At 50.7% G+C, this 26596-nt stretch overlaps 1 protein-coding gene across 1 annotated transcript; it reads left to right on the plus strand.

The window, feature by feature from the left end:
- The first annotated feature begins 1422 nt into the window (after positions 1–1422).
- Positions 1423–25614, plus strand: RBP1 (retinol binding protein 1). The gene is made up of 4 exons (XM_080817603.1): positions 1423–1714; positions 2273–2451; positions 23411–23512; positions 25369–25614. Exons 1-4 carry the CDS (start codon positions 1642–1644, stop codon positions 25420–25422), a joined length of 408 nt encoding a protein of 135 aa, XP_080673729.1. The 5' UTR covers positions 1423–1641; the 3' UTR covers positions 25423–25614.
- The last annotated feature ends 982 nt before the right edge of the window (positions 25615–26596 follow it).

Here is a 26596-nt window from a genome sequence, read left to right on the forward strand (position 1 = left end):
GTATTGATCATTGCTTACATTTGCATAAAGCAGGGGATCTCAAACTTAACCGTGCCTCAGAACCACCACCCAGAGGGCCTTTTATTTTTATTTTTATTTTTTCTGAAAGATTTTATTCATTCATTTGACAGAGAGAGATCTCAAGTAGGCAGAGAGGCAGTCAGAGACAGAGGGGGAAGCAGGCTTCTGGCTGAGCGGAGAGCCCGATGAGGGGCTCGATTCCAGGACCCTGGGATCATGACCTGAGCCGAAGGCAGAGGCTCAACCCACTGAGCCACCCAGGTGCCCCCCAGAGGGCCTTTTAAACCATACTTACTTCATCAACATCATCATCAACTTTGCTTTTATTGGGGGGAGGGATGTGGAAAGTACCCACTTTCTTGTCCAGAGTGCAACAGCCCCGCTTTCCTGACCCTGGCCGCCCACCAGCCCGACTGGGCCGCGGGCACGGGCGAGGGACTTCAGACAAAGGCCAGTTAAGTGGCCTCTTTCCTAATCACTCCAGCAAACGCCAGGAGACTGTTTCTTTCTTTCTTTCTTTTTTAATTAAATTTTTTATTTATTTTCAGCGTAACAGTATTCATTGTTTTTTCACCACACCCAGTGATCCATGCAATCTGTGCCCTCCCTAATACCCACCACCTGGTTCCTCCAACCTCCCACCCGCCGCCCCTTCAAAACCCTCAGGTTGTTTTTCAGAGTCCATAGGCTCTCATGGTTCACCTCCCCTTCCAATTTCCCTCAACTCCCTTCTCCTCTCCATCTACCCTTGTCCTCTATATTATTTGTTATGCTCCACAAATAAGTGAAACCATAGGATACTTGACTCTCTCTGATTGACTTATTTCACTCAGCATAACCTCTTCCAGTCCTGTCCATGTTGCTACAAAAGTTGGGTATTCGTCCTTTCTGATGGAGGCATAATACTCCACAGTGTATATGGACCACATCTTCCTTATCCATTCATCCGTTGAAGGGCATCTTGGTTCTTTCCACAGTTTGGCGACCGCGGCCGTTGCTGCTATAAACATTGGGGTACAGATGGCCCTTCTTTTCACTACATCTGTATCTTTGGGGTAAATACCCAGTAGTGCAATTGCAGGGTCATAGGGAAGCTCTATTTTTAATTTCCTGAGGAATCTCCACACTGTTCTCCAAAGTGGCTGCACCAGTTTGCATTCCCACCAACAGTGTAAGAGGGTTCCCCTTAGGAGACTGTTTCTTAACCCTCAAGTGGCTGTTGAATGTGAGAAGTTCAAGGCGTTGGAAGGAATCCCCCGCCAACCGAGGAGTTGGGCCAGTAAAGCACCCCCTCCACCCCCATCTCCTCCTTCTTTGGGAGGCGACCTGAAGTTCTGAATGAAGGTGGCCTCCGGCCAGAAACAAACCTGGCTTTCGAACAACCCCTGTCCCCGCCCCGCCCCCACGAAGGGGGAGGAGCGACGGCTGCGAGGGAGCCTCCCCCGGGCTTTGTGAGGGCCTGGAATCCAGCTGTCGCCGCCCCGCAGAGCCCCCTGCCCACCGAGGGCGCACATTTCCGGGCCGCTCACGACCCGGATCGCGTCCGGAGCCGCTGCGCCCGCAGAGCCCAGAGCTGCTCCTGTCCTCTCCGTGGCCGACCCGCCCCAGTAGCCCCCCGAAATGCCTGTCGACTTCACCGGGTACTGGAAGATGCTGGCCAACGAGAATTTCGAGGAGTACTTGCGCGCGCTCGGTAAGCAGCTGCCCGGGACACTCGGCCCGGGGCGCCCCGACCAGACCCTCAGGGACCAGCTTTGGGCTCTCTAGAGCCCTCCAGGGCCCGCGGCCCGCCTGCTTCCGCTGGGGCCGGCCTCTGCTTCGTGCGCGGGTCAGCGAAAGGGCCTGGGCCGCTAGGGCTCTGGCTGGGAGGGGGGGTGTTGTTAGAGGCTAATTAGTGGTAAACATTTGATAGTTGGCTGTAGACGTGGATAACTTCATTAGGAAAGCTGGGTTGAGTTTGCTAGTTTTTGTTTTCAAAGGGTAAGCATAAGGGCAGAAAACTTCGTTGCAAAAAAAAAAAAGAAAGAAAGAAAGAAAAAAGAAAAGAAAGAAAGAAAGAAAAAGAAAAAGAAGAAATAAAAAAGAAGACCCAGAACTGGCTGCTCGCTAAGACAGCGCTAAACATGCAGGAAACCCCAAAGGTCCTTCTCCTGGGGAGGAGCTGGCTCCTGGGGCCCCACGCTACCCTGGGACAGTTCTCAGAATTTTCCTGCCAACTCTCTGCCCCTCTCTTCCCCGGCACCCCCTGCAGATGTCAACGTGGCCTTGCGCAAAATTGCCAACTTGCTGAAGCCAGACAAAGAGATCGTGCAGGATGGCGACCACATGATCATTCGAACGCTGAGCACTTTCAGGAACTATATCATGGACTTCCAGGTCGGGAAGGAGTTTGAGGAGGATCTGACGGGCATAGATGACCGCAAGTGCATGGTGAGGATTTGCATATGCCTGGGCATCTCCCGCCCAGGGAGCCTGCCCAAAGGCTGGGCTAATTCATCTGGGAGGGGAGCCAGGGCCCTTATGTTTTAGGGACTAGGGATCTTCGCACTGCCAGCCCACAAATTGACAGTGCGGACTCATCAAACGTAGGACTCTGTCCAAACTGGAGAGTAATGGTTATGAAAGCCGCAGTTTGTTGAGTCTCTCTTGTGTCCAGGCACTGAGCCAGGTGCTTTCTTTATATATTTGACTTCACCTAATCCTCACAACAATCTGTGAGGGAGGTTGAGTATGCCCATTTTACAGATGAGGAAACAGTCTCAAAGAGATGAGTAACATGCCCAGAAGAGCAAAGCCAGGGAGGAGCTGGGCTGGAATTCCCCACAAGTCTGTGCCTCTGTTGGCCTCTGGCTGTACTGTGGCTTGAGGGAGGAAGGAAAGAAGAAACACAGGGAACTCTTTTCAAGTGTAAAACTTTCCCTATGATCTAGCATGAAGCCACTCTAGGAAGCAGGGGACACATGATCCCCTGGAAGCTTCTGATCTGCCCCACCTCATCCCCAAACCGAGATCTGGCTCCTAGCTGTCCCCTTCCCCACCGTGTCCTCCACTGCCCGCTGAGCTTCCTTTGAACTTTGCAGCCAGCCCCTACTAGTGGGTCAGTGCCACTGCAGCCCAGACTAGAGGAAGCCTTGGTGTAGGAGGGGGAGGGAAGGGAGCAGCACATCCCCCAGGGTGGGAAGCTGATGACCTGGAGACCCCAATTAGTGTTTCCACAGCAAACTCTGGAAGGCCAGCCCCAAGTCTCCATCAACATTCTTGGGTCACTGAGAGGTCAGGGTGCTCCCGGAATCCCTTTCCCAGTCTTGGGTCCCAAGCTAGCATATGCTCACCCCCAGGCAGCTGCCTTGCTTATTGGGGAGGTGCTCCCCCTCCTTTTCCCCTCCCCCTCTGGCCATTTACTGAAGGTCTGCTGTGTGTCCTACACTGTCTGTTGTTTTACACACCGCCCAGTGAGGGAGAGATTCGTGACCCCATAATATGCATTGGCCAAGGCTCTGAGAGGGGAAGAGACTTGCAAGAGATGGGATTTGAACCTTAGGCCTTTGGACGTTGAAGCCCACCCTCCTGTCCTCTGCCAGGTGCCTCTCTGCTGGTCACCTCTGCAGAAACCAGGTGGTAGAGGTTTGCTGGGACTGTGGCGAAAGAGGTGCCAGTGCGTGAGGATAAAGAGCCCCAGGCCTGGACTCCTCATCCCCCCTTGTTAATTCATCTGACAGTAGTCAGGAGTCAGTGTCTGAGTCTGCTGTTTGGAATGATGGCAGAAGAGGGGGTAGCCAGCAAGGAACATCTTTGGAGAGGCCAATATTATTGTAAGAACATGTCAGCTTGTGTCTTTAAAGGACCTACGGCCCCTGAATCCCCAGAGGGGCTCCCAGAGGGAAAGGAGACCAGCAGACAGCATCCGCCTTGGCGAGGTGGGGCTCTGCATTTCAGATCACTGCCCAACATCTTCTCCCTGGCTGGCTGCATGAAACTGTGCTGTAAGAAAACTCCTTGTCCACAGCTTACTCTTAGGGGACTCACAGAGCACATCAGACATCTCGATCTGTTCTGGGTCGCTGCAGTCTCTGGAATGTGCTGGCTGGTACTTACTTGGCTAATCGTCTTCCTTCTTGCACTCCCCACGTCATCCAATAATGTGTGAAACATTCATTGATCACCTAGTAATACTAGCTGGGGCTCATCAAGGGTTGACTATGCACCATGTCCTGCTACCGTTCTATTTCAACTCACTATCCACGGAACTGTTTTCAACCCCATTTTACAGATAAGAAAATTGGAGCAGGATTTCTCGCTGTGAAACGTTGGGGAGGTTAAGTGAGTGGCAGAGGATTTGCATGTTGTCTGTCAGCTCCGGAGCCCCTGCTGTTAACCGCTGCCCTGTACCTACCGGGCTAATCACTGCACTGGGCACAGGGACACCCAGGGAGATGTTGCAATCCCCAGTGTCCAGGAACTCACAGTTTTGGTGGTGGAGACAGACACACAAACTGTCAGAACACAGTGCGATCAGGGGTGACAAAGGGAAGTACCCAGATGAGGAGATCCCAGAAGGACTTCTGGAGGAGGTGACTTTGACACAAGACAAAAGGGGCGGAAGGGGGGTTTCAGACACAAGGGAAGGGGCACATGGCCACCTTCTTTTCTCAGCCCAGCAGAAGGTCATTAGGACGATCCAGGTGACCAGATCGGAGAGCCCAGCTGCTGGCCAAACCAGTTGGGATTGGACTAATTATACAGGCACTCACTTACCTTGCTGTTGCTATTGGGAGATTGGACAGCCCCTCTGCTCCAGCCTGCCCATGGCCTTTTGCATCGCAGAGAAGCCCTTCTTCTCTGGGCTGCCAACTGGATGGAGGCCTACAGGGAAGAGCATGGCCAGGGGTGGGTGTAGGATAATAGAATTACAGCTACTGTCCTGCTCGAGGCTTGCAAAGTCTGAGGAGCTGCCTGCCAAGGGGCCACATTGGCTGAGGTCTCTAGGGCCCGTGTATGTCTGGGGCAAGGCGGTTGCCAAAGCGAACTTTCACCACGGCCCCTTCTGCTCCACATGCTCTGCACCCACCAGCCAGAAGCAGTGGCCAGAAGGAGGCCAATCTGTTCTCAGCACCAGGTTGGCTTCATTCTAAGCTTCCTTCCCAGAACATGACAAGGGTCTCATTTCTCACCTAAGATCATGCATTCATCTGTTTTCAGCCCTTTCTTGGTCCCACAAATATGTCATGGTGCTTATACTGTCTTTGCAGCCTCTGTGTTACTGAGATGAATTGCACAGGATTCCTGACCTCCTAGAGCTCAGTGCAGAGGGGAGGCCAGTCACAGGGTGACTGCTGTGTGGATCGGGGCAGGACAGCCAGAGGAGGACCCCCTACTGGGTCTGGGAGGTCAAGGAACTTTCCCACAGGAAGTAGTCTGAACTGTGGCTTGAAGGATAGGCAGGAAATAGCTAGGCAAACAGAAAGGGACAAGAGGAAGGCCAAGGCCAAGAGAACAGCAGTAGGTAAATACAATTTCAGACCTGTCCCACCCCAGGCTCTGGGTTCAGCCCTGCAGACCCAGGGGCACCTGCCCGGGGAGGAGACAGGGGCATCCTCAGGCCATTTTCTTCAGTGATGGAGGCACAGTGGGCTGAGGAGCACAGTGTGGAGGGGTGAGGAAGCAGCAGTCATCGAAGTTGCCCAGCTGAGGGGGGCCTTGAAAGCCCACCAAGAATTAGGGCAGATGTGGAGAAGGGAAAAAAGAGTGTTTCAGGCCAAGGGAATCATAGGCACAAAGGCCCAGCAATCAGAAAAGGCCTGGTTGGGAGAGGATTTCGGAGGTGAGGGAGGGGCAGTCCACAAAGACTGGAGTGCAGGGTGTGGCTGGGGAAGATAGGAGTGACAAGGACCCATTAGGGAGCCTAGATGCAGCTCCACTGGCTGCAGGGACCTCTTGCTGGGAGCCATGCAGTCATACTGACATCCTTCCCCAAAGGGCCCAGGGGCTTGCTGGCTCAGTGACCTATGATTCTGCCTCCTTATGTGGGAACATTATCTGTGCTCTAGGACTGCAGCCAAGGGGTGAAATCTGGCCTGCAGATGTGTTTTGTTTGGCCTGCACAATGTTTGAAAAATTTCAGAGCCAGTTGCCAATCATTGCCAAAGATTGTGAGATTTCATATTTCTGGCCATTCTTACCAACAGAATCAAGATTGCTGAAAACACCGGGTGCCCATTTCTTCCACCCTGCTTGCTGTGTGAACCCCCGGGACACTGTCACGGTGCTCCCTTTAGATGGGATGTTCTCCCGCTTACCCCACCCCATTACCTGAAGTCAGGGATCAAGCGGCCAGATGTCTTTGTTTGCCCTGTGGGTGCCTTAGAGCTGCGGTTCCCTAAGCGGAGACCAGCAGCAGCAGCAGCAGCAGCACAAGAACTAGGTAGAAACACAGATTCTCTAGCCACAGCCCTGGCCTCCTGAATCAGACCCTCAGGGAGTGGAGCCAGCAGTCTGGGGTTCAGTAAGTGCGTCCCACGGCTCTGATGCCGCTAAAGCTTGAGAACCGTGGCTCTGAAGGAAGGAAGCATCTCTGTGTGCCTGCATTTCCATAGACAGTGGGACAACTAGAATGTCAGCTGCAGAGGGCCACGTGCCACTGGCTGGTTGGGTCCAGCCATCTGAGCCCCGTGCATGTTGCCATCTGTGCCCAGAGCCACTGGGAATGGCTCTCCGGTGTCTTCCCAGGCAGAGGGCTGGAGGACGTGGGTCTGTGTGGCCAGGGATCACTCAGCTCACATTTCCCGGTCTGTTCTAGTAAGATTTGACCTGCAAGCAGCAGGGGCTGTCATTGTGGTAGAGATGTGTAAAGACCCGCGTGTGGCTTCGCTCCCTGCAGCCTCCTGCATGCCTTTACCCACGAAGAGGAAACCTCTGGCTGGGTTTGAAACCAATATCGTGTATGAAATCTAGCCCATGGAGCTTTGGCAGGGTGGGGGAGCTTGAATGAGGAAGGTGCTCCTCAACTTCAGATAGCCTATGTTCCCCACTCCTGGGCCAGGGAATCCCTTGGAATGAGGAATGATGGAGTTCTTTGTTTTCAGCGCTTCCAGCAGGAGCCGTGTTTGTGGTGGAAGGCAGCCTCTGTCAGGAATCCCAGCCATGAGCCCCACTCCACGCAGTGGTGGCAGAAGGGCCATTTGTCATCCCACCATGGACACTGGGTCAGCTTGTCCCTTGAGGGGGCACCTTTGTTCACGTGAGAGCCTGGTCCCTCCTCCCTGGGCTGCAGCTTCTCCTTCATATCCAGCTATGAACTCAGGATGACCCCTTCCGCAGAGCCTCCCTTCCGCTTTCCCAGCCCTCCGCCCCTCTCTTGCTTTCTTTGTTTTTATTGTAAAAGGAAAGAAAGAATTCAAATAGCCCAGGAGACAGTGGACTGCAAAGGAAAGGGCCCCTTCCCCACCTTGGCCTCATTCCCACATCACTGCTACTGTTTCTATGGATCTGCCAGAAATCTTCCTCAAATATAGAAGCTGTCTATCTATTGAACAATTTAAAAAAAAAAAGGAGAGAAAGAAATCCTTGATGCATTGTTTTCTCACTCATACTACTTCTTGTGCACCTTTCCATATCAGTGTTTGTAGGCCTCCTGAATTCTCTCTCTTTTAACCATGTGTTTCCTTCCCTTCCCACCCTGACTTCCTTCCTTCCATCCACCCATCCGTGCCCCATCCCCCACACATCCATCTAATTATAGATGGTAATGCATGAAATCCACCAAATTGCTCTTAACACTTTGGTTTAAACTCTTGCCAGCTTTCTGATCCTGTTCCTGACTCATTAATGGATTTTTTCTGGTTCGTATTTAAAAAAAAAAAACATGATGCGGGTGGCAGAATTGACTCCCTGGGCCACCGAGCTGTGAGTGCCCTCAGATTTGGGAGCCTCCTGAGGGCCGCAGGTCAGGCCCCCAGCTCTCAGCTGGGTCTTTTCCAGAATGGAAACACGGAGTCTCTTTCAAGTCTTAGCTAAAGTTCCCCGACCTTTGAAATCGGTGTCAGCAGCATGCTTTTGAGGATTACAAAAAGAAGAATTAAAGCAACCCATATAAAATGCACAAAGTAGCTTTCAAGAATCACATTGTTGTGTTATGTTTTGTTTTTTGTTAGGCAGGAACAAAGGAAAATAACAAGCACTAAATCCTTACCAAGCACCAGGCCTGCACCAAGTGATTTTAACAATTTACCTCTTTTGACCCCCACAACAAATGCTGTTTTGTAAGTGTCCTTGTGCCCATTTTGCAGATGAAACTCTAAGGCTCAGAGAGGTCGGGCCACCCAGCCCGCTGGTGGCGGTGGAAGGACTCTAACTGGTCTATTTCTGAAGTTTTCTATTACAAGGTCTCCCCCGGGGCTCTGCAGAGGGCCAGCACCTCAGTTCCCTGTTGTGAGCCCAGCGCCACCTGGAGGCGAGCATAGAGTACTGACAAGTCCTGCTGTGTGGAGAGTACTGCTATGAGAGTCTGGGTTTGAACCTTCCCCCCTGACCCAACTGACAGTGACCTTAAATGATTGGATACACTGCTTCTGTCCTCCCATCTGTGAAACGGGCGTAGTGATTGCTGCTCTGTCTGTCTCTCAAGGCAAATTCTGAGGACTATAGAGATAGTCCAGGGGACAGTGTCTTGTGAAGCCATGACACTGTGTGCAAAAAGGGGCAAAACCCTTCCGATGCCCTAGACTGGGGGCAAAGTAATCATTCACGATGGCCAGGTGGCAGTTGGGGCAGCTACTGCTGTTTGTTTTTCTGACCAACATAGCTCCCCACCCATCCACTGAAGCACCTCCTGTTTTGTTGGGAGTTACACCCTCACTCACCTTGTGGGGTCAGGAGGAGCTGCCAGTCACGTACACTGTCTCTCGTAGGATGAGACCTGACACCAGGATGATGACAGTGTCCCATGACCTGTCACATGACTGTACATGTGACCTAATCTCACCCTTTCCTGGGATTTAATTTAGGTACCCTGGCAGAGAGCTGTGTTCTAGTACCCTGAAGTTCATCAGCTGGTGGGATGTTAAGTGCCGTGCCATCACCCATGGCTGCCTGGAGAAATCCAGCAGAAGGGAAAGAGAAGGAGACCAGTGGAGAAGCAGAAATGAGTGAGAGAGAAACTGCGATGCTGGGGGTATGCTGGAGCCCCTGCCACTAGCTCTTCTCCAAGACTTCCCATGTGCTTGAGCCAGCCAGGGCAGTCCTTTTCCTTCGCCTTCAGCTATCTGAACTGCTTTTACTTGCATCTAAAAACATTTTCAGATCTTCAGAGTCCACAGATCGTGGATTAAGAACCACATCAATAGCCAGAGCCATAGTTTCCAAACTTGAGCTGCCCACCCCCCTATATTTTCAATTCTGAAGGTCTGGAGTGGACCCAAGAATGGGTTTTTTTATTGAGTTCCCAGATGATGCTGATGCTGCTGGTTCAAAGACCATGCTTTTGATAACTACTAAGAAAGAAAAATGAGGAAGTGGGCTGGCCCATGACCAGGATCCTATGATCTGCTAGTCATGACTCAGAGTAGTAAGCCCATGCTGGGGCTCTGGGTGCCTGGTTCTGGGGCGCCGAATGAGAGCAGAGAGATGCGGTCCAGTCTCTGTGGATGGAGTCTTCTTGGGGATGCCAAACTGACAGCAGCCCACAGTGGTCTGCAACAGAGCTTCAAGTAGATGACACCAGTGGTGTGTGCAGTGTGCCCAGCAGGCACCAATAGTGTGTGGGCAAGTATGGGGTCACGACGAAGCACTTAGGAGCTCTGGCTTTGAGAGGAACCTGAATTTGAGTCTTGGGTCCAGCTTCCAGCTGTGTTTCCTCATCTGTAAAAATGAGCCGGGGTAGCAACACAGATGGGATTGGTGTGAAAATTCAGTGTGGTGGTGAATTATATCCTTTTTCTATTGCTGTGTAACAAACCACTGCAAAACTTAGTGCTCCCACACTCCAAGCAATAGCAGTGGTTTATTTTGTTCATGAATCTGCAATCTGGACAGAGCGCAAAGAGGGTGGCTGGTCCTCCTAGCTGGAGGATCCCCGTTCCCTATGGCCCTTCATACTCACTGTCTCTTGGCTGCCTGCGCTTCCTCAGGTCTTGGCTGCTGGGTCCCAGGAATGACAGGGTCAAGAGAACAAGGCATAAGTAAGGGTGGGACGCTGTTGGGATCTCCCTAGCTTCTGAAGTCATATAGCCATATTTTTCTGTATTCTGTTGGTTGAAGCAGTCACAGGGCCTAGAACCAGAAGAAGTGAGTGGGTGGGAAACCCCCTCTGCCCTCCTCTCCAGCCCTCTGGAGGCTGTGAGCTGAGGGCTCTCTTCCGGGCCCCTTTGCCCCATTAAAGGCTTCTCTGGTAACTGGCCCCTGCAACTCAGGTCCAGCTGCTAACCTTTCACATGGGCTTGGGGATTTATTCATATTTGACTTGGAGTTGATCGAAAAACTCTGACAACAAGCGCTATGCCTGGTTCATAAGAGCTTTCTCCCTGGGAAGCATTTTTGTAGCTATCTCTATTTTACAGATTGAGTTGTGCTGGAACACGCATGTGTGTGTGTGTGTGTGTGTGCGTGCGCGCATACTTACACACTCCACCCCTTATCCTCCAAACAGGAACCCCTGGGCTTTGTCACACTGCCTGAAATTCCAACATTAGAGCACATTTATTTTGGTTAAATATCCCAAGACTTTTCTAGGTGTTTCCTTTTTTATTTTTATTTTTTTATTTTTTAAGATCTTATTTATTTATTTGTCAGAGAGAAAGAGAGCAGAAGCAGAGGGAGAAGCGGGCTCCCAGCTGAGCAAGGGACCCGATGCAGGACTCGATCCCAGGATTGAGTGGGACCATGACCTGATCTGAAGGCAGACGCTTAACCGACTGAGCCACCCAGTCATCCCTAGGTGTTTCCTTTAATAAACAAATACCTTAGAATGCTAGTTGTCTTTGATACAGTGGTATTAATGAGTTTGTCCTTCCTTGCCCCTGCCCCCCTTCTTTCCTGGCCTGAGGGTCCAAGAACAGCAGAGGAGATTCTGGGGAAGAGCTATATAAACCAGGTGGACACGGAAGGTGTGAGGGCAGGGGTAAAGGAGAAGCCAGGCCGCAAAACCCACCTTGACCAGCCTTAACAACACAAGTGGCTCTGCCTTCAGAGAATGAGGGGGGAGAAATCCCATATGGCAGTGCACACTGAGTCGGAAAAGTCTTCTTGCTCTTTGGCTCAGATATCCCACTTATGTGATTTTATTCCAGGAAAATCATTCAAAAGAGAAAAAAAAAGCTGCGTCTGTTTGTACGAAGGTATTTGTAGCTACCTGATAATTATCCTCACCAGCCCACACAGAAGCATAAGCCACCCTCCGGAGGCTTCCAAGTGGGAGGCTCTGCCCTAGCACTTTACATGTATGATATAACTCCCCAACAATCCTGAAGAGGAGGTGCTACTCTCATTTTACGGAGGGGACCCTCAGGTCCCACCCAGGGTCCCACTGCTGGTTAACCATAATCCTGGGATTCAACTTCACATCTCTCTGACCCCTGACCCTGTGTGGTTGACAGAGCTGGCTGCCTCCTGCCCATGTGGCTAAGTGCCACATAACCACAGGTGGCCAGAGTGACTGTGGCTTTTTAATTCCGTAGACCACTGCGTAGCCACATAAATGATCACTGTGAAGATAAATGAAAAGTGTTTATGGGCAACCCATCAACAAGTTCCGTGGATTCTGCTTCTTAGCCTCTCTTTCCCTTCCCCCATCCCCACAGCTCTGAATGTCTCATGCTGGTAACAGTAATAACAATAATAATAAACCCCCTTACTCCTATGCACCAGGCTCAGCACTTTCTATGAATTATTTCTCCCATCCACCATCCTCAGTACTTCCTCCCATCCTTCACATTCTAAAAAGGGAATCTGATGAGCTCATTCCCTAGCCAAACCCCCAGGGGCTCCCCACCGCTGACATGCCAAGTCCTGAGGGGGCTTGGGCTTTCGAGGACATGGCCATGGTTGTCTCTGTCTCTGTCATTCCCTGGCTCAGTCCTTATCCTCGCCCCTCCCCACCACCACCACGTGCAGGCGCCTTCGCTTGCCATCCTTCTTTCATCTTTCCACTCACTTCCTTGAGATAAGTCCCCTGCTTTCTCCCCTGCTGAATAAATACCATTGGTCAAGACCAGCTCAACTGTTCCACCAATCTTGTCCTAACCCCCCATCCCACCTCATCCTCTCCTTTTGCTTCACTGTTCCGCTCTGCAGCCACTGTCCCCAGGGCACCTGGGACACTTGTTCATGCATTTGAGATGCTAGACAGGGGGGCCCATACTTTGCATGTCCAGTGCCTAGAGGCTCCAGTGTGTTTGTCAAATGGGTGTTAAGTAAAAGTAGCAGGACCTCAAACAATGTAAATGGTAGATCTTATCACTGAGGGATCCATTTGCCATTTAACAATACCGCTTATTGAGTGTTTCCCATGTGCGAGGAATTCTAGGCCCTTTCCATGCACAGATCCTTTCAATCCTCACAATTCCTTAAGGAAGATGCCCAAATTCTTCCTATATTGTATGTGAAATGAATGAAAGGTGGAACGGATGTCACCACTGGTCTGAGATGAGGTAACTGGTGGAGCCCGCTTTGGGATCCTGGCAGTCTGACTCCAGATTGCTTCCAGAGAGGGGTGGCGTCCTTGTGTTCACAGTCCCAGCTCTGGGAGAATTTCTCTGGGAGGCTTTTGAAATCTCCAAAGCAGTGACCCCAGTGAAGTAGTGCTGTCATGGGATGGAACTGTCAGGGGCAGAGGAGCGGGGTCTGTTCTGGCTCTCGTTCTCCCCCATGGCAGAGGCTGGCCATGGCTGGACGCCCTCTGAGGCAGGCCTGAGAGGTGGGGCTGAGTCATAACTGGTTCAGCTCTGGAGCCAGACCGTTGTCTTTGGAGTCCCATCTATGCCACCTACAAACTGGGTGGCCTTAAACGAGTTATTTCACCTCTCCTTGCCTTGACTTGTCTATGAAATTGGGGATAATTATAAAATCAGGAGTACCTACTACTTCATAGTGAGGGTTAGAGGCAGGAAAGCCTGCAATCGTCTAGTCCAAGACTAGGAGCCAAGGGCACGGCCCTCTCCACAGCCAGAGAGAACATGCCACAGTTCCACAGTCCCACAGTCCCACATGAGCCCTGAGACCTTCTCCGGCCCCATTTCCCTCCTCGCCATCCAGAAGGCTGGCCTCACAGGGCCTTGACACTTGTTTGATGAACACATTGGAGCCCTCTGTGGTAGGCACTGGACGTGCAAATTGTGGGCTCCCCTGTCTAGCATATCAAATACAAGGCCAGCCGCAGAGGGAACTATGGCTCACTGAAGTATTTTCTGTTTCTAGCACTGAAATAGGTCCTTGCAGCCCCTTGTGTCATTTTGTCCCCATGGTTCTTGCTCTGGGGCAGGGCTCACCGGCCCCTCTGTGTAGGTGAGAACATGCCGGCTCAGAAGGTGGAGTACAGTGCTCAGGGCTCCCTGCTGGAAAGAAGTAGGGGTGGATTGGGGCTCAGGCCTGGATCTCTCCAAGGCTGTCACACAGTCCCGTGGTGGGGCCAGCCCCAGCCCCATAGCCTCCCAGGCACTGTTTGGCAGCAGAAGCATCCGTGGCTGCAAGCTCATGTGGGAACAGTGGGCAGAGGGTAGATCTGGAGTTGGGCTGAAGTGGGTTGAAACCATGACTCATACTCTTCCTGGCTTGTGTGACCCGGGGCGTGATGACTAAGTTCTCCAGGACTCAGAAGCACACAATGGCTAACACATTTCTCTAAGGCTAATCTACGAAAGAATAAACAGCTACATTGCCTGGGATATTTTGGTCTACAAAAAAAAAAAAAAAAAATCTGATCATTGCCCAAAAAATTGTAAATTGTAAGACTACCCTAGAATGTTTTCTGCTGTTTGTTCATTCATTCATTGGTAATACGCATTTTCTCCGCATAGATCCCCAGGTGGGGGTTGGTATCCTGCAGTGAATAAAAAGATCCCAGACCCCAAAGAGCTCTCAGTCCAGAGACCCTGACCTGCTGGCGACTTCTCCTCTGTTACTGAGCTAGCATCTCTTATCTTGTGGGAGCCGCTTGTTTCTGTTTCCCTTGAAAGATAAAAAGTAGAAGAAGAAAAAAGGGAAAAGAAAGATAAAAAGAAGGAACCAGAGGCTCTTGTGAAAGGGATGAGGCTTTGGTGGACTCTGTCCTGCACAGCCCCTCCGAGCTCTCTGGGGCAGGATGGCTCCTCCCTTACTCCCCACCCTCCCTACCCCCACCCCCACCCCTTGCCAGGGTGGACTTGATAATAAGCTGACTCCTCACCCCCAGCTCAAGTAGCAGGCCAGCTTTGCCTGCAAACATCCGGACTGCCCATTGCTCCAGGCCTGGCTGGTTGGAGCCACAAAGACGGAAAGTGCAGGAAAAGAGAGGCTGAGTCATCTCTCCCCAGGAAATTCTGGAGTTAGAGGTAAAGGGTCAGACTCCAGGGGGAGGGTCATGCCAAGAGAGTCCAGCTGGGCAGAGCTCATTGAGAACTCTCCCGCATGCAGCCCTTGCCTCCCTGCATCTGTCCAGACCGCTAACTGGGATACCCTCATTCCTCTTTTCCAATTTCTCCTTCTTAACCTAACTCTCATGGTGTTTTCTGGTGTCAGTTCCAGCTTTACTTCCAGCATCAATTACCTCCTCCAGGAAGCCTTCCCTGATGGACCTCTGTCCCTATATCAGAAACTGATGAGATGCCTTCCCCCTTCCACAACTACCATCACCTACCTCTACCCAGCGCTTGCCATTCTACTGGAATTCTCTGTCTTCTTTCATAGTCTGTGTGCTCTTGAGAATAGGGTCCTCGCCTCACTGCCTCTGTTTTCAGCACCCGAGACTAGTGTGCAGGTGTCAAACCTACAACTGCCGAATGTTTCCTTGCACAGAACCATGCCAGAGAATCCTGCTCATTCAAGAATCTGCTGAGATCAGGTAGCTGCAGAGCACAATAGCCAAGAACATGGACTCTGGAGTCAAATCTCATTTGCCTACCATATGGCTGGGTGATCTGAAAGCCTCAGTCTCCACATCTGTAAAACGGGGCAAGTGTAAGTGCTCCAGCAAGATATGACCCATGTTGTGCTTAATACCCTGCCTAGCACGTAGTGAGTATTCAGCCCATGTTGTTACAGTAATGATGGTGATGGGGACAATGACAGTGGTGCTCTTTCTTCCACCAGGAAGCCCTCCCTGACCCTCCAGGCTGGGTTGGGTACCCGCCACATAGCCCAACATGGAACGTCAGTGGAATCAATGCCAGTTTCCATGTCTGCCTTCCCTCCAGGCTGAGCTGCTCCATGGCATAGCTGGGGTCCAGCCCAGCCTTCAGGTCTCTAGATTGGGACACTTGTTACTGGGTCCCTGGATTGACCGAGCACAGTTCCACATAAGCCCTGTGACCTTCCCCAGCCCCATTTCCCTCCTCCCTATCCAGAATATTGACCTCACGGGGCCTTGAGCTCTCTGAGGGCTTCTTGTTTTAAAACTGATCCTGGGTACTTCCTGGAATGTTTAAGAAATTTAAAAAATGACATGTCAAGGTCAGTCTTAATATTTTAGCGTTTCGTTTGTCCTAAGAATTGTTACCATTTGCTGTTAGCCCCTTCATGGCATTAGCATTGCATTCTCTCATGCCCACAAAGGCCTTGTTGTAGCTTTACTGGTTTGTAGTAGTTGCTTTTAACAGCTCTTCGGTCTCTAATTACTCGTTCACATTTTAAGGCCTTATTAATTTCATTTTAATTTGCTTTTAGAGAGAATTGGCTTCTCCCCCAGCCCCCGAATGTGCTGATTTTAGATAATGGCCAGCCTCCTAGAAGTGGATCAGGAGAAGAGTGAGCCCATCGCTCACCTGGCCTTGCCTTGTGGGCAGCGAGTAGACTTCTCCGCCAGAAAGAACTGGATCCAATATAAGGCTCAGCCCATAACCCCTAGGAGACTTGGGCTGGTTGCCTAACGAAGTCTAATACTAAGTCTAATTTTTATCAGAGGTAAAGCTTGAAGGTCAAGTGAAACAGAAGTACCTGGCACTCAGCAGGTTCTCCGTTACCTTCCTTAACCTTCTCATCTGCTCACTTATTTAACACAGGCACCACAGGCTGAGAACCTTCTTTTTGTCCCAGGAATGCTCAACGGGTGATGCACACTTTAAAATCAACGGGTGATGCACACTTTAAAATCAACCAGGAGGAGTGGCCAATTTGCATCTTTTAATGATTCACATCATGTACAGGAAGTGTCTACTCACTGTCTGGTTTTTCAGTCCCCCACCCCTTCCAGAATTTTAAGAGCACAGGCTTTGGAGTCAGACCTGGGTCAGTCCTGGCTCTGGCTTTTGCACACATGGCAGCCTCCCTTCTAATGTGGCTCTGGAGCCTCAGAGACAGTAAGATTCAGTCCCAGTTCATGGGTCCATGAACACAGGGCTTGCTGGAGCTGTGTGGGCAAGTGTGGAGGGGTCTATAATCGATCCTCCCCCGGCTCATCGGAACGGGTGTTGGACCCTTAACAATTGTCACAGATCCCTGGGAGGCAGGTTGAATCCCACTATTTGTAGACCATGCTGGGTCACTGCCAAGAGATGAATCCATTTAGTGGGAATGGTCTGTCACTCCCAGTTCAGGTCATCTGCGAGGGACAAGGGGGCCTCGGGACCCCTGGGACGTGCTTCCTAAGGCTTCCTAGTTTTCTGTGTCACTGGTCCCCATGCAGCAGTGCCAGCTGGGTCTTCTAAGTGGTCAGGGGAGCCGGATAATGGCTTTTGAAGTGACAGTTCCTTGTCAGAGTGATGCAGCTCTGTCTTCATTCATCTGTAGGTGTGTGTCTTTCTGCGAAAGCTGCTGACAAGGCCAAAGTGTTAGAGGTTATTTGTTTTTAATAGAAAAGTTAGACCAACTTCACTTTACAACCCTGGATTCCAGCCTTTTTGCAGACCTGCTGGTCTCTGCAGTGAGGATTACTTAGGAAAGGAACTGAAGGGACACCTGGGTGGCTCAGTTCAGCGCCTGTCTCTGGATCAGGTCATGATCCCAGGGTCCTGAGATCGAGTCCCACATCGGGCTCATTGCTCAACGGGGAGCCTGCTTCTCCTTCTGCCTGCAGCTCCCCCTGCTTGTGTGCTCTGTCTCTCTCTCTCTCTGAGACAAATAAATAAAATCTTTAAAAAAAAAAAAAAAAAAGAAAGGAACTGAAGGTGGCCAGACTCCCCCTTGTCCTTAAAATTATCTGGGCTTCATTTCCAAGGTGGAGTCCGAGAGCCCGTGGTGGGAGTGAAGGCAGCACTGCCTATCCTCATCATTGGTACCTTGTCCACCTCAATCCCCACAGGCGTCTGCCTTCCCATGCTACTTGGAAAACATCAGGAACATTCTCTTGCCTCAAATTCCCCTGTTAGGCTCTGGTTAAATGGATTAAGCAGTAGTGAGTGGCTGAGCTGGGAAACTGGGTTGAATAACCTCTTAAAGACCCTTTCAGACATGGCATTCACAGGGCAAGCAAATCCTTGTCTCAGATGTCCCTGCTCCTGGTCCAGTGAAGGTGACTGACTCTTACTGCAGAAGGAAGTCACAGGATGCGTTCTCAGGTGCTGGGGAAGGTTGTCATCAGAGGTTATCCCAAGAAAACAAGGGACCCTTGTTTCTTACCCAGTCTCCTTCCAACATTACTTCTTTCCTTATTTCCCTCACCTCTTCTAGGTCATCCTCCTCCTCCCCAGTTCCCCACCCCTCTTTTCTTAGGACAACTCTGATCCTCTGGGGGAGTGCCTGGTTTATTCCCACAGGACACAAAGCTTAAAGAGAAAAATCTGTGCCCACCAAAAGTGAACATAGGATAGCCAAGTGGGAGAACTAAATCACCATTTTTGGAGCCATCACTGCTACCAGTGGGAAGTTTCCAAATGGATCTTCTCCTGAAACAAAAACTAATTAGGTTTTAGGAACATGGACATCACAGTGCTCTGGGGCCTACCTCAACAGGCAGCCCCTGCAAGGTCTCCTCTTGGGTCTGGGTCCAAGGCTTCTGGAAGGGAAGGAGCTTCTGAAACATTTAGCCATGATGAATAGTCAATCAATCACTTCCTCACAAACCTCCAACTTCCAATAAAAGCCTTTTAGTTATGGTTCAACTTGGACCAGCAAATCCCCTTCCCATCTAAACTCTGGATGTCTTGATTACTATGACTTAGTGCTGCATATGCCAGCCCTATACACTTTATGTACTTTTCCTCTCTTGGTTGGTCTCTTGGTTGCCTAATGCCGCATAGCAAAGCACCTCAAACCTAGTAACAGAAAAGGGCAACCATGCATTCCCCTGGTTCTGTGTTGACTGGCAGTTCTGCATGTAGATAAGGCTCAGCTGGGTGTCTTAGTTCTTGTGCGGTAATCAGGCTTCTCCCATTGGCCTTTTACCCAGTAGAATGGGCTGGCCTTCCTCAAAGCCCAGCAACTTGGTTCCCAGAGGGGAGGGTTCTAAGAGACCAAGCCCCCAGCGTCCACGTGCTTATAAAGGCGCTGCTTGCATCATGTCCCATTGGCCAAAACAAGCCACACGGCCAAGGCCAGGGTCAGTGTGGGAGGGGACTTCACAAAGGTGTGAATATGTGATCCACTGGGGCCACCCACGGAACAGTTGGCCACGATACATAACATCAATCCCTCTCGTAGATAAGGGCACCGAAGCTCAGAAGCAACTCCCGTTGCCCAGAGTCGTTCCTCATAGCTAGGTCCCAGGTCTGCTGACTCCAAGCAACACGCTCATTGCTGAGAGTACTGGGTCAACCTGATGCAGCTGGAGGGTATACAGTAAGGGGACAGGTACCAGGAACCCAGCGTAAATGATGGCTGAGCTTCCGGCCCTCTTTAACTTGGAGGACAGCCTGGCAGTTTTCCTGGTCCGCAGGATGAGTGTCCTCCCTGATGGTTCCACCCAGCAGGTAAGAGCCACGGGGCTGTGTGGCGGCAGGCAGCACTGGCGGGCATTGGAAACATGCTGCAGGCCATAGTCCCAGTTTGTAGCCTCACAGCGTAGCCCCATCTACCCCCCAGCCTTGTTCCTCCCTCTCCTTAAGCCCAGGGCAACTTTTACAGCACTGGCTTGCTTGTCCTTACTCACTGTGTTTGGAATGCCTTCCCACTTAAATAAAAAGAAAAATAGTAGTTTATGTTTCCTGTTAGAATGAGGAGCTCTCCCAAGCACTGCGGCCTCTGGGCTTCCCCTAATCCCAGTGCCAACCATGCTGGGCTCTAAGCACCTGGTACTTCTCTGTCAGCCCTTTCGGACCCATCTCTGGCTCCCAGCACCCACAGCCAGCAGTAGCTAGACTGAACCTAAAGGTGTTCTCCTGGGGGCTGCTCAGAGTCTCAGCGTAATCCCTACATGTATCTATAGGCTCCAGAGTCTTCTGCAGACATCTCTGGGTGCCCTGCCCTAGGCACGGAGTCATGCAAGGCTCATGTTCCCACCCAGATTCTTTGCTTGTTAGCTGGGCAACCCTGAGAAAGTTACTGAACATCTCTGAGCTCGGCCTCAGAGACTATTCTCATCTCTGTTCTGTCTAACTCACCCAACCGAGGTTAGAGTCAATAGGAACTTGAGGTTGAGAAAGTGCCTCCCTTGGAAACTGCCGTAGCATTTGTGTGTTAGGGACCCTTCTCATAAAGGGGCCTAATTGTAGGGCTCTAAGAAAGGGTTCTCTACACCCAAGATCCTTCCACCCACTCCCTATATCCCTCCATCTCTCAGGATGCCTGAAATTCTGCTACCCATCACTCTTTTGGTAAGGCACTTTATTTTTTATATCCAAATGGTCCCCATTAAAAGATGCCAAATGATCTGGAAAGGGTAACATGTTAGTTCAGGAGCAAAGCGTGCTTTACTATTAATAAACATCACTTTCAAGCTTCATGCCCTGACATTGGTGTTGGAAGATAAACAGGTATGAGCTTTCTGGGGATGAAGCTGGCAATACTTACCAAAAGCCTTAAAAATATGCATATTCTTTAATGCAACAATTCTTCCTCTGTAAATTTATTCTAAGAACATGATGTGTTCAGGGGTGCCTGATGGCTCAGTCGGTTAAACATCCAACTCTGGATTTCGGCTCAGATCATGATCTCAGGGTTGTGGGATTGAGTACACATGGGACTCTGTGCTGGGTGTGGATCCTGCTTGGGATTCTCTCTCTCTCCTTCACCCTCTGCCCTTCTGCCCTAAAATAAAAAAGAACATGATATATTCAAAACTGTGTATATATAATGGCACAGAATAATAAACAACCTAAATGTCCAAGAATACAGAATGAGCTAAATAATAGTATGCCTATACAATGAAATACCAGCAGGCTTAGCATCCTGGTCCTGTGACCAGTGCAGTCACACAGGCCACAACACACAGAAGGGCCCCTCCCTTGGTTTAATGCTCTGCTGTCACCATCTTAAAATTCCGAATCATTTTTTAAAAAGGAGCCCCTTGTTTTCATTTTGTGCTGGGCCCTGCAAATTATGTAGCCATTTCCTGAATATTATGTAACAATTAAAATACTGCTTATGCAGAATATTTATTGAAGTGGAAAATTGCTTCTATTAAATGAAGAAACTAGGGTACAAAACTATAAATGATGTAATCCTAATTTTTTAAAAACAGAAATATATATGGATTAATAGAACAAAAGACTGGACATAAATACATCACAATGTTAGGGTAATTATCTCTGAGGAAGCAAGATTACAGGTATTCTTTTTACTGCTGTGCTCTTCTCTGAGCGCTTCTCGCACTTTCCAGCACAGAAGGCATGACTATCCTTATAGACTGTAATATATTTGGCAGAGGCAGAAGCGTGTATATTCTAACTGGGAACCAGCAACCCTGTCCTGGCCTCTGATGAAGTCTGGAGCCCTTAGTATGCAGAGTAGACTTCTGGATAAACACAAAGAGAAGTTCAGTCGATGAGGAAGCCAAGTGTTCCGACGAGCTCCTTGAAATTGAGGAATGTCAGAGAGCTCCGCCCCCATGTCCCTCCACAGGCCTGGCATGGACAAGGCATGCAGAGAATGGTCACCTTGTCCTGTGGCTTGACTCATTGGTGGTCTCTGCCCACGAAACACCTCATCTGACATCTACCTTCTCTCTGGCTTGGGGCTGGGCATGTGCCCTGAGCCATCTCTAGATCCCAGAAAGGAATGTCCCCATCCCAAGTCCTCCTGGGCTGTGTCTCCCTCAGGAAACAGGCTCCAGGACTGGAAGTCAGATTGATCCTGCTCTCAGGGGCTCCACCTGGTGCCCTTGTGCCTGTGCTCCATGGCAGGCCTCATCCCAACAACAGAGGCAGCCGTCATCAGCAGGCCCTGGAGGGAGAAAGGGTTTGGGAGAAGGAGGCTGAGGTCCTCCTACAGGGAGTGCCCCCACTGACTCCATGCTCGTTTCCCAGACTTCTCTCCTGAGTCTTTATTAGGCTGTTGCTAACTGCCCTGGCTGTCTGCACATGTCCAGGAGCACAAGGGCCCTAGAACCTTACCTCCGTAAAGCCAAGACCTCTGAGTTAATGGCCCTTCTCTGGGGCCCCGTGTTCCCACCTGTCATAGGAGGGGGCCCAAGGGCATTAACTTCCCTGAGCACTTTGTGCCCTGCCCAGGTGCTGGGCATGCCAAAGGGAAGACAGACAGCAGGAGGAGGGAAGCCACAGGTTCAGCCTGTGCCCACGGGAGACTTCAGAGTCTTATTGGAGTGGCAAGGGCTCACTCAGATATACAGGGCTTAAGAGGCCCCCGAGAACTCATGGTCTGGACTGCGACCTTTGTGCAGGTGCCAATGGCATGTCCCATTTTTGCAGCTACCCACCTCCCCTTAAACAGCCTTCCCCTACATGGCGGTTCCACCTTATGAGCCCTGCCTCCCCGCTGTGGCATTTAGGACTCCGTTTGCCCTGTTCACTGTGTGGCTCAGGCACCTGCGCAGGGCACAAAGTGCTCAGAGAAGATGAGAGGGCTCGGGGGTGGGGAGTGGGGTGGCAGTGAGCACTGGGCAGTAGGAGCTTCCTCCTTGCCACCCCCCCCCGCCGCCAGGGTTCCCTGGAACGCACCTGAGGAGCATTCCCGAGCATGCCTGATGCTGTCCCATCTCTGTGCCTTCATCTTACAGTGATCCAATGAAAACCCCTCTCCCCCCATGTCTCCTTTCCTCGGCTTCGGCTCCGTTCTCCTGTCCTTCAAGGCCTTCCCTCTTGCCTCCTCCTCCCAGAGCTTCCTCTTCTCTGACTCTCATCTGGGATCCCACAGTATCTGGTCTGTAACTCTGGTGACAATGGACACCTCAGAAAGAAGTGTAGTCAAAGTGGGCAGGAGGGTTTTGGAGTCCCACAGATCTGTGTTCTGACCTGACTCTGTCACTGGCCACCTGGATGAACTTGGCCAGTCCCTTAACCCACTCTGTAAAATAGAGAAGCTAATCCATGCTCCAAATGGAGTCATGAGGATTTAGAGACAGCACAGAGAGCGCCTGGAAGGGCTGCCATTAGTACCTACAGGTGCTTATTTATATCTAAGGTCATTCTCCATGAGATGGAAACATCTTTGAGGGCAGGGCTCAAGTCTTATGTGTCTTAAGAACTTGCAAAGGTTGAAGCAATAGAAGGAAGGAAGGAAGAAAGGAAGAGGGGGGAGGAAAGGTCTAGGAAAAGGCAGAGCACTCTGAGAAGTTAACCTCACCTGCAAGATATAGGACGTAGCCCTCTCCCTGCCCACCTGGTGTGAGCTCAGCCCTCCGAAGCCCCTCCTCCCTTCTCCCTTCCAAGCCCCCTACTCAGCCCCAGCTCTGAGATCCCCACCCTAATGTCCTTTTCTCTTCTAATTATCCCTTTAAGTGAAATTTAGGATGGTTTTTGTAAATTTTAAAACTGATTTGCATACTGTACTAAGAGCACATGGTGGTGGGGCGCCTGGGTGGCTCAGTCATTGGGCAAAGTCATTGGGCATCTGCCTTTGACTCGGGTCATGATATTTGGGTCCTGGAATCAAGCCTTGTGTCCTGGGATTGAGCCCAGCATCAGGCTCCCTGCTTGGTGGGAAGCCTGCTTCTCCCTCTCCCACTCCCTCTGCTTGTGTTCCCTCTCTCACTGTGTCTCTCTGTGTCAAATAAATAAAATCTTAAAAAAAAAAAAAAGAGCACATGGTGGACAGATTTCGGCTGCAAATTTTCTGTAATGAAATTGACTTGAGCGCACCTTGGGTTACCAAGATTGGGGCTGCCCTCCAGGGGCTGCTTGCTTAAAACTAACCACCATATTTTTTTGCTTGGCAGACCACGGTGAGCTGGGACGGGGACAAACTTGAGTGTGTGCAGAAGGGTGAAAAGGAGGGACGTGGCTGGACCCAGTGGATTGAAGGTGATGAGCTGCACCTGGTAGGTTGCTGGTGTGTGGGGTGGGGTGGGGCAGAGCTGGGCCTGGAAGCTCTGGTCACTGTTAAGGTCCTGTGGACCTTGGAAGAAGGCCTTGTAGCTGGGCCTTGGTTCTGCTCTGAAGCTTCTCTTCCAAGGACCTGGAGAAGATACTTGAATGACTTTAAAAACCGAGGGATGTGTTTTCAAGCTCTAGGCTGACTCAGTTGTCCAGCCAGAGGCCGGAGGGGAAGGCATGTCTCTGCTCAGCAGCAGACGTGGAGCTAAGCTCTTCTGCATTCCATATCTCTTTCTGTTCTCTCAGCAGCCCCATGGGCCAGGTACTATTAGAGTTCCTATTCTGGAGATGGGGACACGGAGACTTACATCCAAGTTACACAGCTAGAAACTGGAAGAACTGAAATTTGCTCCCAAACTCTATGTTCACCATGCCAAGTTGTGGCAGGCTAGAACCAAGGAGAATTCTTTAAGCTTCTCTAAGACCTGATCTCAACACTCTAGGTCAGGGGAGGAGAAGCCTTTCTCAGTTCAGGTGTGGGGTTCCAGCCTGGGAACTCTAGTCAAAGCCACTTCTCCATCCACTGTCTGGGAGAAGCATGCACAACTCTAGAGTAAGGGTCTTAGCCCCTGGAGGGCTAAAATAACACATATGCTCTGAAAGGAGACCTCCCATCACTCCTGCACCTTTGGAACTCTTCAATTACCTCCCTTCTGAGTTAAAAAACAAACAAACAAACCTGGTCTGGGTGACTTGGGTTCAACCTCTGACTCATTGGATACCTTTGAATAAGTGCCTTCCTTCCCTGAGCCTCATCTTCAAAATGCCATCCTGCCACATGGGGGTTCCGCTAAGGCCAGAGTCCCTAAGAGTCCTGGGATGCATGAGTGCTGAGAGGAGGCACGAGGGCATGGCTTTCAGAGGCAGTTTAGGCTAATGCGGAGAGCCTGGGCTGTAGTGCCTGACCTAGAGCCCGTCTTCTCCCGGGGCCTCTATTTCCTCAACTGCAGAGCCATGAGGGAAGCCGATGTGATCTCTACGGGCTCTTCCGGCTCCGTAGTTCTGTGGCTTAATACCCAAAGTTGCAAACTGAGGGCCTGAGGCCTCTTTTATTTGGCCATCAGTGAGCTTCAAACTTCTTCAGGCAACAGTTTGAAAATTACAAGATGTCACATAAATATTCAGATTTCCAGCCTCTTTCAAACAAAACAAAACACTTGCAAGGTGTGGTGACACCATGCTGTCATTCCTCCTGGCATCTCCACGGGGGCTGCCCTGTAGGCAGAGCATGGGTTTTCTGGGCTGCATGTAGTACCACCTGGGAGCTTTTAATAATAGCATTTGCAGTGCTCCACCCACTGAGACACTGATACAACTGGTCTAGCCTGGGACCCAGGCATTGTTCAGGCTCCCCGGGTACTCCAACGTGTGCCTGAAGCTGGAGTTTCCGTGCTAATTTCCAGCCTTGGCCTGTGACAACCTGCTGAGTCCTCTGGGGGTCAAGCCATGTATCTGGGCTTGATTTCTCCCAGGCCTGGGCACAGACTCTGTCCTGCTCAGGCCTGAGGTTCTCAAAGCCTTTCAGCCCCTTGAACATAGTAAGAGAAGGGGGGTCATCAGAGGGTCCTGTTGGCCAGTTTTAAGCTACCTTTTTTCCCAGCCAGCTCTGCCTACGGGTCATAGCAGAGCCCTATCTCCACAGATCCCGTTCACTTGACTTTCCAAGGAATTGGTTGGTTCACACCAACTCTTGAGGAAAAATAACGGACACTGAGTGTTTTCCAAGTTCCTGCCCCTGCATGCACTGAGCCCCAAGTGTGACCTTGCTCCGACCAGTGGCAAATGTCTGCTTTTTGTTCAGGAGATGAGAGTGCAGGGAGTGGTCTGCAAGCAAGTATTCAAGAAAGTGCACTGAAGCCTGCGGAGACCTGGATCTGGAGGAATAAGCGGCGTGGACCCTTGGGCCAGGATCCCCTTCTTTGCTCAGCATGGGGCTGAAATGTCCAGCCACCCGCAGGCACCTGTTAGCAGAGGCACTCTCTCGGCTTTGTCTCTTTTCTTTTCCTTTAAACAAAGCCATCCCAATAAAAGTGATTTCTCCTCCAGACATCTGTTTTGAAGAATCTTCCAAACCCCTCTGTGCTCACTTTTTTCCTGGGGCTTCTGAAGCCCGCTTCTCCTGAAGCCAGCTTCTCCTGATGCCACCCCTGGGCAGAGGGAGAAATTCATCCACACACCTGCAGATTTAGTCCTGACAGTGCACCTGTAAGCTCTTTCCCCAAGGGCATGGGCTCAGGGTCAGGATGTGTGACTTCACATTCAGCTCTTCACATATTAAGCACCTACCATGTTACACGTCCCTTCAGGGCCAAAATATGGTGAGTTCACAGAAGCAAGAGAAGATGCTCCCCCGCCCCCCGCCCTGCCCGGGCACTTAAAGCCTGGTTAAGGAAATCCGACCAACGGAGATCTCCAGCTCCAGTTTGTACACATAGGAGATGGTCTAAAAATTTTTTGTGAATGAGATGGAGCTGGATAGAATTGCAAGCCAAAGCTAGAATGAGGTGAACCTCAATCAAAGGCAATTACCAGTTGGATTTGATTTCAGAGCCATCATGAACCTATACTTTATCGCCCCCAAAACATTCCCAACTCATCTATGGGCTGTTGTAAAGCCTTCCTTTAACTGTTACAGATGAGGCATAACTTGCAGATCCCAAAGCCACCTCGTGTTCACACTAAAGTGTAAACGACAGCTAGTGTGCTTTGGGTAAAGGAACTCAGGAAAACTAAAGGGTGAGTGAGGAAATGAGAGACCAGGATAGGGAAAAGCACTGGGAAATGGAAGACTTACATCCAGGACCCTTTCAACATCAGTTCTGCTTAGGGTGTGCCCTGCCCCTTGGAAAGAGTACTGGGGTAGGAGTCAGAGGAGTGGAGTTCGAACTCCAGCCCCACCACTCACAGGGCAACAGCACAGGTCTCTGAATCTCACTGTTCACATCAGAAAACCACACTAACGATCTAGCTCACCTCCCACCGACGTGGGCTGTGAAGCTTGGTAACTCGTATACAACTTGGAGACTGCC

Source organism: Martes martes (genome assembly GCF_963455335.1).
Source record: "Martes martes genome assembly, chromosome: 1".
Classification (NCBI taxonomy): Eukaryota; Metazoa; Chordata; class Mammalia; order Carnivora; family Mustelidae; genus Martes; species Martes martes.